General features: G+C 40.2%; 1 protein-coding gene across 19 annotated transcripts in view; it reads left to right on the top strand.

The window, feature by feature from the left end:
* Positions 1 to 9,430, top strand: part of CFLAR (CASP8 and FADD like apoptosis regulator) — an 81,058-nt gene extending 71,628 nt beyond the window's left edge. For 14 of the 19 annotated variants that reach the window (XM_067741026.1, XM_067741032.1, XM_067741022.1 and 11 more), the window contains one exon: positions 437 to 9,430. In XM_067741026.1, coding sequence (XP_067597127.1) covers positions 437 to 575 — 139 coding nt within the window. In that variant the 3' untranslated portion in view covers positions 576 to 9,430. The remainder of the gene's footprint in view (positions 1 to 436) is intronic. The other 5 variants (XM_067741030.1, XM_067741034.1, XM_067741031.1 and 2 more) reach the window with 3 other exon arrangements.
* The last annotated feature ends 3,465 nt before the right edge of the window (positions 9,431 to 12,895 follow it).

Here is a 12,895-nt window from a genome sequence, read left to right as displayed (position 1 = left end):
GCATCTGTTGTAGCTTGGGGGACCCCAGGAATAAATCTCAGGGCCTGGGACCCCTAGCCTCCTCAGGGATGGCAGAGCAAAAGGGGAGGGCTAGAGCAGGGGCAACTCAGCCTTCCAAGGTACATACGCCACGGGCCAACGGTATTATTGGCCTTTTACATCCATCCTGCATTTGCATGGATGATCCAGATGGGTTATCATCTGGCTGGTGTGTACCCAGACTAAAACTCAGTTGCCCCTGTGGGTGGGGACTGTGGTCATTGGGTCAGAGTGCTGCAAACCTGTTTGGATCACTTGCTAAGCAGCTTGTAGAATATTTAGAAAGGAACAACTTTAAAGCACTTTCATATCTGTTAGCTGCTTTCAACCTAATGCTAATCTGTCTCCTCATTGATATTTGCGTGGAATTAATTTTTGCCTTTCTCATTCCCTCCAGAAAACACTCACTCCTGGAACTCCACATTGAACTCAACAGCAAGGTGTATGATTGGAACAGCAGAGTGTCTGCTAAGGAGAGGTATTGTGTCTGCCTGCAGCACACTCTGAGAAAGAAACTCATCCTCTCTTGCAAATGAAAAGCCAAAGACCCTTCTTAGCTTTGCAGTCTCCATCGCTAGCCAGAAAGACAAACATTTATTTCTCACAGTTCTAGAGACTGGGAAGTCCAAGATCAAGGTGCTTATAGATCAGGTGTCTGGTGAGAACCCGCCTCCAGGTTGGCAGATGACCCTCTTGTTGTATCTTCACATGGCAAAGAGAACAGAGAGAAAGCAGGCTGTCTTGTGTCTCTTCTTATAAGGGCACTGATCTTATTCATAGGGGCTGCCCTGTCATGAACTAATCACCTCCCAAAGGCCCACCATCTAATACTATCATATTGGGGGACAGGATTTCAACCTATAAATCTGGGGGTGGACACAAACATTCAATTTAAAACAGTGGCTTTCTGATCTGAGGTTGCTTCTCTGTCTAGGACTCACATGGCATTCTACAGTAATCAGTATACCTTTCCTCCTTGGATTTGAAAGCATGACCTAAAAGAATATTATTGTTTAAAATATTATTTAAAGGGACTTCCCGGGTGGGCCAGTGGTTAAGACTCTGTGCTTCCACTGCAGGGGGAATGAGTTCAATCCCTGATTGGGGAACTAAGATCCCACATGCTGAGGCACGGCCAAAAAAAATCACTTGATGTTAAAAGAAAACTTATTTATATTTTTTTAAGTTGGTTTTAAGTGGTATGTATCTGTGTGGGTATGTTTATATGTGTTTTCACATGATCACTCAACAAAGGCTGAAAAGTATGAAAGGAACAGTTTTCAGACACTTCATATACCTATTTCTACTTTAAAGGTAATTTTCTATCCTTGTATTAATGAATGTGGGACTCCTGAGGGTGTCTTTGAATTTCACATTGCTGGGGTCACCAGCAGGAACAACGTATATGCCTGGACTCGTGAACCAGAACCGTGTGTTATGTATTAGAGAGGGAAACTGTTTGTGAGGGACTGTTTGTCCCATCCTGACCGGGTGACAGGCATTTTCCATATTCTGTTTCCTATCATGGATGGGAATTGCACCTTTTCTTTTACCTTGGGAATGGGATCACCACCCCTCTTGAAAAATGTCATTTATCTTCTTTGACTCACAAAAAACTGAAAACGTAAAACAGAAGCATAGTATTTATTTATATTACTTTTTAGTTTTATATATTTTTATATATTATTAAGATAACTTATATTTGCATTAAATATAAAAATAAGAGGGACCTTGAAGTCATTATGCTAAGTGAAATAAAAGACAAATGCCAAGCATTATATGCTCTCATTTATATGTGGAATCTACAAAACAAAAACATAAACAAAACAAGCCAAACTCATAGGAAAAGAGATCAGGCAGTGGTTACCGGAGGTGGGGGAAGGGAGTAATTGGAGGAAGGTGGTCAAAAGGCACAAACTTCCAAAAAAAAAGAAAAAAAAAAAGACTCTCTAAGCACGGGTAAGCACCTGCAGTGCATTGTCCAATGTGAGGCTGAAATATCAGATTCTTGATGTAGGCCCTGATTTCTCCCTCACCTAAGCTATGTTTTACAAAAACTGAACATGATGAATATGAGAGTTTTAGTTAGAGAGGGTTTAGGAGCAGCTACAGTCTGTAATCCCATGAGCTATAACCTGTGAAATTGATAGAGAATATGGTAGAGGTAAACCAGAGATGGAAGAAAGGCTTTAGAAATGGAATGAGAGAGAACAAAAGACAGTCAGCTATGTGATATACAATAATAAGACCTACAAGACGGGTGTGATGGATGGAATGCAAGCAGGTTTAGTGTATAAGTGTGATTGACAGTGAAGAATTAAAGTTTAGGATATGGCATATTGTGACATTAGGTTTTCAATAAGTAATATAATGACACCTGACAGCTATAATCTCTCGAAAATTCACATCAAATGATGTTCATTCTAATAATTAAAAATAAATTAAAAATTTACAAAAAGAAAAGGGGACAAACTTCCAGTTGTAAGATAAATAAGTACTAGGGGTATAATGTACAACATGATGACTAGAGGTAACACTGCCGTGTGACACATAGGGAATTTGTTAAGAGAGTAAGTCCTAAGGGTTCTCATTACAAGGAGAAAAAATTTTTTTCCTTTTTTCTTTTCTTTTTAGTGTATACATATGAGACAGTGAATGTTAGCTGACCCTACTGTGGTAATCATTTCACAATATATGTAATCATCACCTTGTATACCTTAAACTCATACAGTGATGTATATCAATTATTTCTCAGTAAAATGGGGAAAAAAAAGGATTTGAAAAACGCAATCATATCAAAATGTTTTAGACGCAAGTAACAGAAGACCTAACTTAAAACAAAAAGTTTTTAAAAAATTTGTTTACTCTTATTAAGCAACAGGTTCAGAGGTAGGGGGGTAGTTGCTGGCTTGGTTAATTCATTTGCTCAACAATGTCCTCAAGGGTTTGATGCTTTCCACCTTTCTTCTCTGTAGTCTCAGGGTTTGGGCTTTTATTTTCAAATTTGTCATCTAAAGGTCACAAGAGGGCCACAGGTCCAAGTATCATACCCAAACACACAAGAGAAAACATCTCTTCCTTGTGTGACTTCTTAAGATCAAAGGAAAAATCTCCCAGAAGCTCTCCTCCCCAAGAGTTCCCTTCCCTCGCTTCTCATTGGCTAGAATCACATGATATGTTCTTCCTTAAACCAACCATTGGCAGAGGGAATGGCATTACCATGGTTGGTTTATACCAGCCCAGACTCAGTCCCCTGGGACTGGGGTTCCGTGGCTTCAGCTCCCTTGGGCACATGGTCTCCAAAAGCTGGGGTTCTTTTAGGGAAAAATGGGGCATGGAGCTTCCCTGGGGAGTAGCTAACCATAATGTATGCCAAAAAGAATGAGAACCTCCATTTTATGATTGAAGAAACTGAGGCACACAGCTTTTAAGTGAGCTGTTCCCAAATCTCAGAGAAAATCATTGGTAGTGCCAGGTCTAGAATGTTAACAACCAGCCTTACGATCTGGTGTCCTCCAGAAATTAGAACAAACTTTGGAAGATGTGTAGCATGCATTCCAGGGAAGGCATCATACTCCTCTCTCAGCTGTTTGTGAGAGTCATTACCCTACCTTTCCAGCCCCACCCTTTTCCCCCCCGCAGAGAGGCAGCATGGCGACATAGCTTTCCGTATCCCATCTGATGGACACGGTGAAAATACAGAGCCTGTTAAATCACCATCTTTTCTTTCCTCCTCTTTTAAAAAGCGATTATTTATTGGGACTTCCCTGGCGGTCCAGTAGTTAAGACTCCGCGCTTCCACCACAGGGGGTTCAGGTTCAATCTCTGGTCCCTGGTCAGAGAACTAAGATCCCACATGCGCCCCCCCCAAAAAAAACCCAAAACAAAACAAACACACAAAACCAAAAAATATATATTTATTAAATTATATTGTGCTGTTTACTTTTGTCACTTTTCTGTCTTTAGATTACATTATTTTTATTAATACCATTCATCAGTCAACCCGCAGGTGCCAAGGAAAAAGAGTGCTAAGGGTTTGCTTGTATGTTTTGCTCACTGGCAAGGGGTATGGGGTGGAGTAAAGAGGGACTTTGATTCCAGGAGCAGGCCAACAAGATGGGAGGAATAAAGCCTTGCCTTCCCTTGCCTACATCACAGAATTGTTCTGAGGATGAAATGAGAGAGGCTTTATGGTCATACCCAATGAGAGTTTTTATGACTGCATTGGTGATGCCATGCGAACATAGCTGTTATCATTATAGCACACTGTGGAGGAGTTATTTTGAAAAGGTTGAATCAAACCTTGAAAATTGGTAGGATTTTGGCAGGTTGAGGTGGAGAAGAGAATGCATTGCAGGAGAAGAAACAAAGCAAACGAAGGGTCAGATAAGGGAAATGTAAGGCATGTTTTAAAAACCATGAGTGTAACTTTTATCTGGAGCAGAGAGAATGTGAGCAATGGTGAGTGATAAGCCAGGAGGTGCCTGTGGTTTGGCATGTGAAGAGCTGTAAAGACCCCCATCTCTGTCTTTTAGTCAGCTCTCATGTAAGTTATTTTGTGAGTTATTTTTCTCACTTTCATAGTGGAGTCTACAACTACTTCTTTGACATTTTTGTGTATATGAGCAATTTGATTACTAAATGCCTTATTCTTTTTCATTGAGTATAGTTTTTAAATGAAATATTTAAGGCATGCTAAAGGAGAATTATATTAGGCAACAATATAATGAATACAGACCCACAACCCAGCTTAAATGAAATGTTCTAAAATCTATAGGAAGACTCTGAAGATACTGCTTTAAGTAATAGCCCTAAATATAAAAGAGATAAATGTATTAAAATATTTAAAACTTTATAATAGCCCCCAACTGAAAATTCGTCAAGTGTTTAGTAACAGGAGTATGGTTATGATAAAACGTCCACTGGTTGGAATTTTATGTAACCGCTAAACTTATATATACAAATAATAAAGGCTTACATAAGCTGTTCTTAGCTCATTACATGAATTATCTCATTTAATCCTCAAAACAGCTCTTTGAGGTAGGTATTATTGTCCTCATTATTATTTCTTCCCATTTTATAGATGAGGAAAGTGAGCAAAGGGATGCTAAGTAGCTTGTCCTTGGTCACCCCAGCCTAGGATAGAAACTCAAGCCATAAACAGAGCCTTTATTTTTATAGCTAAGTATGTTTAAAGCAAAACAGGACTTCCCCGGAGGTCCATTGGTTAAGTCTGTGCGCTTACAATGCAGGGGACATGGGTTCGATCCCTGGTTAGGGAAGATCCCACATGCCGTGTGGTGTGGCCAAAAACAAACAAAAAAACCCAAAAAATATGTCTCACAGGAAAACAAAAGGCCGGAAAGAAATATTCCAAAATATGGATGACAGAACTATGGCTGGTATCTTTTCTTTCTGTGTTCCAAATCCTCTTTTCTATCTCTGTATATTTAAGCATACTGGTTTCTAAAGTAACATCTAGGTAATTCCTCCAACTTTTTTTTAAAAACATTTATTTATTTATTTATTTATTTGGCTGTGCCAGGTCTTAGTTGCGGCATGAGGGATTTTTAGCTGTGGCATGCGTGCAGGATCTAGTTCCCTGACCAGGGATCAAATCCAGGTCCCCTGCATTGGGAGCGTGGAATCTTAACCACGGGACCACCAGGGAAGTCCCTCTATCAGCTTTTGACTAGCTGTTTCTTTGGTGCTGAAGAGATTACTCTTTCCTATAGTTCTGCCTTCACTTCTCTGTCTCATCTCTAGCCCTTCTTTTCAGTAGCAGGACCCGTGGTCTCAGGACTGCTTTGCTGGGCCACTGGTTAGGAGGACTGTCTCGTCAACCCCAGTTCCATTCCAGTCCCCAGCACCTTCCATCCTCTTCCATGAATAGGCCATGGTAGGGGTCACTTGACAGCTTTTTCTGTCTGCAGTGTTTGAAATGGGAATCTCTTCTCCCATATTCTAGGAGCAAGTTTTCAGGATTAAGCATGTTACTTATGCCACCAAGAGGTCACAATTTGAGGTCAGCCTTGTCAATTTGTCTGTGTGGCAGACCCTGCTCACTGTCCCAAATATCCATTCTCTTTTTCTCTAGTAATAGAAGTCTTAATTTGAAACTGGGCACACAGCCTCACAGAATACAGTCTAGCTGTCCAAGCCTTAACTTGTAGCAAGATGTGGTCATGTGTCTAGTCCTGGAAAATAATATGTAAGCAGTGGTATTGTTTGGCAATTGCTGAGAATTTTTCTTAAAAGGCAACTGTTTTTTGCCCTTCACCCCTTTGTCCCTTTTTCTGTCTTAGTGACTAGACTGCATATGTGATGGCTGGAGCTCTAGCTGCCATCTTGAATTGTGAGGATAAGAGCCACACTGTAGGGATGACCAAGTGGTGAACAGGAAGGAGCCTTGTTGGGTGAAGACATTAAGAAGCAGAGTCACCATACCAACCCTAGATTACCTACATCTGGACATTTATGTGAGAGAAAAAAATGTGGGGTTTATATTTCTTTTGACCTAACCTAGTCTGACTGGTACATTGTTATTTGATTAAAGTGTTTTTTTATGTTTATGCATGTTGTAAGTTTAAAATAAATATTTGCCTAGGTGAACATTTTAATTTTTGTTTAAAAATGTATGTATGTATTGTTAAAAAATGTAATGTTAACACCTGAGCTGACCTAAGTTTTTAGTATGTATGATGCTCTCATTTATTTCCTTTTATAGTTTTGTGGTTTCTGTTGGAGAGATGGAGACGCTTTATTAAGACATAGTAGGATTTGGACACTGTCCTCATAAGAGATGTAATCCACAAGGAAAAGTTCTGACTGAATCATCGGTGTAGACCAGCTTTTGGACCTGGTTTACAGTGAATAAGAGTTTGAAAGATACATACACAAAACTGAATATAAAGAAAAAACAGTAGCACTTCCCTGGTGGTGCAGTGGTTAAGAATCCACCTGCCAAGGCAGGGGACACAGGTTCGAGCCCCAGCCTGGGAAGATCCCACATACCGCAGAGCAACTGAGCCTGTGTGCCACAACTACTGAGCCTGCGCTCTACAGCTTGCGAGCCACAACTACTGAAGCCCGGGCACCTAGAGTCCGTGCTTCACACAGGAGAAGCCACCGCAATGAGCAGCCCATGCACTGCAACTAGAGAAAGCCCACGCACAGCAATGAAGACCCAACACAGCCAAAAATAAATAAATATTTTTAAAAAACCAACAACAACAAAAAAAGAAGAAACAGTAACTCTGCACATATGTTTAGGATCGCCACAGATACTGACTCCAAAGGACTCACTGCTTGTAAATCCACAATTTCTTGTTTCCCAGCCAGACCCTTCCTTGCCTACAGTAGCCCCAGAGATGGAAATGTAGGATTCAGTCAAGGTCATTAAACGTAATGACTGATTTTTCAAGAACCTGCCCTCTCTATTCCAAGCAACACTTCCTCTGCTTCTCCTTCTTGTGCCATACCAAAGCTGCAAGACCCATGGGTCCAGGCTTTTCCACTTAGGCTCTATCACACACTTAATAAGCAAACATTCAAGAAATACAAATTCTTTTCAATAAATGCCTCTGCAATATCGGCTGGTATACACTGAGTATCACAGATTAATCCAACTCCCCACAAGGGTCACCTAAAAGGTAGATTACAGGTGAACAAGTAGTCCTATATACATGCTCATAGCCGTAGGCACAGCAGACAAAAAGTGGAAACAACTCAAATGTCCATCAGATGAATGGATAAACCAAATATGGTATATCCGTACAATGGAAAGTTATTTATCTATAAGAAGGAATTAAGTACTGATATAGGCTACAATGCAGATGAACCTCAAAAACGCTATGCAAAGTGAAAGAAGTCAGACACAAAAGGTCACATATTGTATGACAGTATTTATATGAAATGTCCAGAATAGGTAAATCTATAGAGACAAATAGCAGATTGGTGGTTGCCAGGGACTGGGGTGAGAGGGGATTGGGGAGAGACTGCTTAAGGGGGACAAGGTCTCCTTTGAGGTTCCTGAAATGTTTTGGAACTAGATAGACGTAATGGTTGCACAACATTGTAAATGTACTAAAAGCCACTGAATTGTACACTTTAAAATAGTACATTTTATGTGGATTTCACCTCAGTTTTTAAAAAAAGGGAAAAAAAGAGAAGATTAAGATAATTTATTAATTGCTCCACAAACATTTCTCCCCAACCTTTTTTCTTTTTAATAAACATTATGTTTAAGAGTAACTAGGTTTGCAGAAAATTTGTGCAGAAAGTACAGAGTTTCCATATAGTCCCCCATACCCCACAATTCTCCTCCTATTAACACCTTGCATTATTGCAGTACATTTTTACAGTTGATGAACAATATTGATACATTAGTATTAAATGAAAGTCTACTAGGGTTTACATTAGGGCTCATTCCATGTTGTATAGTTCCTGGTTTTGACAACTGCATAATGTCATGTATGCACCATTACTGTATCATACAGAATAGTTTCACTGCCCTAAAAATCCTTTGTGCTCCTCATATTCATCCTTCTCTCTCCCTAAGCCGCTGGCAACTGCAGATCTTTTTAATTTGTGTGCTGATTTTTTTTTTTTTTTTTTTTTTGCGCTGTACGTGGGCCTCTCACTGTTGTGGCCTCTCCCGTTGTGGAGCACAGGCTCCGGACGCACAGACTCAGTGGCCATGGCTCACGGGCCCAGCCGCTCCGCAGCATGTGGGATCTTCCCAGACCGGGGCACGAACCCGCGTCCCCTGCATCGGCAGGCGGACTCTCAACCACTGCGCCACCAGGGAAGCCCTGTGTGCTGATTTTTGTGTAGATGTAAGTGTTAAACTCATTTGAGTGAATACCTAGGAGAGCAATTTCTATATTGTATGGTAAGCCTATGTGTGTGTAACTTTGGAAAAAACTGAAAGCGTGTATTCCTGAGCGGCTGCACCATTTTGTAGAGTTCCTTTGCTCCACATCCTTGCCAACATTTGGTGGTGTTAGTGGTTTGTATTTCAGCTATTTTAGTAGCTATGTAGCGATATCATATATTTTTTATTCTTTTTTTTTTTTTTTTTTTTTTTGTGGTACGCGGGCCTCTCACCGTTGTGGCCTCTCCCGTTGCGGAGCACAGGCTCCGGACGCACAGGCTCAGCGGCCACGGCTCACCGGCCCAGCCGCTCCGCGGCATGTGGGATCTTCCCGGACCGGGGCACGAACTCGTGTCCCCTGCATTGGCAGGCGGACTCTCAACCACTGCGCCACCGGGGAAGCCTGGAAAGTCAGTCATTTTGAATAAACACATCTGTATTCTTCGTTTCATTTTATACAGAGCACATATTATTGTAACTTGAAAATGTAAAATAAAAATTACTTATTGTTAAAAATGTTCATTCTCTTTTAATATATATAAACACAATATGTTCATTTTAAACATAAATGGCATAATATTTTAACACTGTTTTCTCTCTTTTCATTTATGTGGTCATGCCTATACCTATATGTCTCTGTATGATAAGTCATTCCCAGGTTTTCACTGTTTGAATGATGATATAAGAAACATCTTTTCTTCTTTATTTGGTAAGGACTTCCTGCCCCAGAAGTCTGATTCTTAGTCCCTCACGTCGGATTCTTAGTCCCTCTGTTGGCATAGGTCAGTCCTCTTTCAAGACTGAGCATTATTTCAAGTCTCTTGTATCTTTAATCTCTTCCTCTCTCTTTGAGCCTTCAGTCTGAAAACAAGCTCTGCTTCCCCCTTCAAATAAAGTCCCTCTCTTTCAAGCCACTGTCTTATGTGAATTTTAGGCTAGTCTACACCCTCTCCATTTCACCTTTCCCATTTACTCCATACTTCCCTGCCATCTGGATTTCACCTTAATCATTTTACCAAATCTACAAGATCCATGGGTCACATGAACCATAGTTACCAAACCAGTGGTCCTTGGACCCTGGCGTCATAGTTTTCTTACTTCTCCAGGGTGTTCCACTATGAAGTTCTATCAAGGACTTCCTGGCCAAGTCTTCCTGGTATCTTTCTCCTCCTCATCCTTAAATGTGGATATCCCCAAGGATCACTCTATTGTTTTCTCTTTATATATTTTTCTTTTGACAACCTTGTAGCTTCAATTACTGCTTCTATGCCAATAACAAGAGGGATGTTCAAGCCCAGACTCTTCAAGTTCAAATCTCACCCTCAACCTCCTGGTAGACTTTTCCACTTGATTTTCCCTCTGGTACCTCAAACTCAGTATATGGCAAACATAAAAAAAAACCTCCATTCCCACTCTGCTCTTTTACCTGCGTCTCCAGTTTTAGGTAACAGCATCACCCCAACATCAGTTTCATCCTGGTCTCCCCTCTCCTGTGTTTCTACATCTGGCTAAATCTAAATCAGGTTAGTTCTGCAACTACAAGGTCTTTTCCATCTATCCCCATCATTACACTTCCTCTGCGCGCTCATTACTCCTCCACTGAACTATGACGACAGCTTTCTCACTGATATTGCCCCCAGCCTATGATCCTATGATCATGTCATACACAGCAACCCAAAGAATCTTTCTCAACATATCTTTATCATTTTCCTCCTTAGAAGCCTTCAAGATTCTCCAATGCATACACAATAAGATTGTGGCTGGAGGTTGGGATGAGGGACAGGATGGGGGAGTGGGGTGTTGCTGGTGGAAGTCCTGGAGTCCAAAGGCCCAGAGAACCAGGAACTCCAAAGTCTGAGAGCAGAAGAGGATGTCCCAGCTCAAGAAGAGAGAGAGAGAAAATTCACCCTTTCTCCTCCTTTTTTGTTCTATTCAGACCTCAGTGGCTTGGATGTGATGCCCACCCACTTTGGTGAGGACAGATCTTCTTTACTTAGTCTACTGATTCAAATGCTAATCTCTTCTAAAAAACATCCTTACAGACGCACCCCAAAATAAGGTTCACTTGATCTCTGGGCATCCTTTAGCTTAATCAAGTTGACACGTGAAACTAACCATCAGAAAGTTGTTTGTGACATATCCTAGATCTTCCTTTTTTTTTCTTATTGAACTATAATTCACATTTCATAAAACTTCATCCTTTTAAAGTGTACAATTCTTTGGTTTTTAATGTATTCACAGTTGTGCAGTCATCACCATGACCTAATTTCAGAACATTTTCATCTACCTACAAAAGAAATTCTAGGACTTCCCTGGTGGTCCATGGGTAAGATTCCACGCTCCCAATGCAGAGAGCCCGGGTTCGAACCCTGGTCGGGGAACAAGATCCTGCATGCGTGCCGTGACTAAGAGATCACATGCCGCAACTTAGAAGCCGGCATGCCGCAACAATGAGCCCACATGCCGCAACTAAAAGATCCCGCGTGCCACAACGAAGATCCCGTGTGCCGCAACTAAGACCCCGTGCAGCCTAAATAAATAAATAATAATAAAAAAAGAAATCCCGTACCTATTAGCCATCATTCCATATTCCTCCCTGCCTCCTAGCCCCTGGATTACCACTTTCTGTTTCTACACATTTTCCTACTCTGGATATTTCATATAAACAGATCATTCAATACACGGCCTTCTGACTTCTTTCATTTAGCATAATGTTTTCAAGGTTCATCTATGTTGTAGAATATGTAAGTACTTCATTTTGTTTTATGCCTGAATAATATTTCATTGTATGGTTATACCATATTTTGTGTATCCATCATTTGATGGACATTTAGATGGCTTCTACTTTTTGTCTATTATGAACGAAGCTGCTATGAGTATTCATGTATAAGTTTCTGTGTGGATATATGTTTTCAATTCTCTTGGGTATAGACGTAAAAGTGGAATTGTTGGGTCATAAAGTCAGAATTGAATTGCTGGTAACTCTATGTTTACCTTTTTGAGGACTGCCAAACTGTTTTTCACAGTGGCTATACCACTTTACATTCCCACCAGCAGGGTATGAGGGTTCCAATTTCTCTACACCCTCTCCAACACTTGTTATTTTTTGTCTTTTTTATTATAAACATCCTAGTGGGCATGAATTAGTATCTCATTGTGGTTATGATTTGTATTTTCCTACTGACTAATGATATTGAGCATCTTTTCATGTGTGTATTGGCCATTTTTACATTGTTTTTGAAGAAACATCTATTCAGTACTTTCCCATTTAAAAATTGTCTTTTGGGACTTCCCTGGCAGTTCAGTGGTTAAGACTTCGCCTTCCAATGCAGCGGGTGCGGGTTTAATCCCTGGTCGGTGAGATAAGATCCCACATGCCTCATAGCCAAAAAAAAACCCAAAAAACCCCAAAACATAAAACAGAAGCAATATTGTAACAAATTCAATAAAGACTTTAAGGACAGTCCACATCAAAAAAAAATCTTTAAAAATTGTCTTTCTATTGTTGAATTGTAAGTATGTTTATATATCCTGGATACTAGTCTCTTATCAGATAAAGATCTGCAAAATTTGTCACCTATTCTATGGGTTGTCTTTTCATTTTTTGTGTAGTATCTTTTCCAGCACAAACCTTTATATTTTGATAAAGTCCAATTGATCTGTTTTCTTCTTTGTTGCTTATGCTTTTGGCATCATATGTAAGAAACCATTGCCTAATCCAAGGTTATGAAGAGTTACACCTATATTTTCTTATAAGATTTTATGATTTTAACTCTTACATTTCAGTCTTTGATCAATTTTGAGTAATTTTTTGTATATGGTATGAATTATGGGTTCAACCTCATTCTTTTGCTAATAGATATCCTGCACCATTTGTTGAAAAGACTATTTTTCCCCCATTGAATTGTTTGTCATCCTTGTTGAAAATCAACTGACCGTGAATGTGAGGGTTTATTTCTGGACTCTCAATTCTATTCCACG

Source organism: Pseudorca crassidens, chromosome 6, assembly GCF_039906515.1.
Source record: "Pseudorca crassidens isolate mPseCra1 chromosome 6, mPseCra1.hap1, whole genome shotgun sequence".
Taxonomy (NCBI): Eukaryota; Metazoa; Chordata; class Mammalia; order Artiodactyla; family Delphinidae; genus Pseudorca; species Pseudorca crassidens.
The sequence above is the reverse complement of the archived record's forward strand: the minus strand, read 5'-3'. Positions and strand labels throughout refer to the sequence as shown.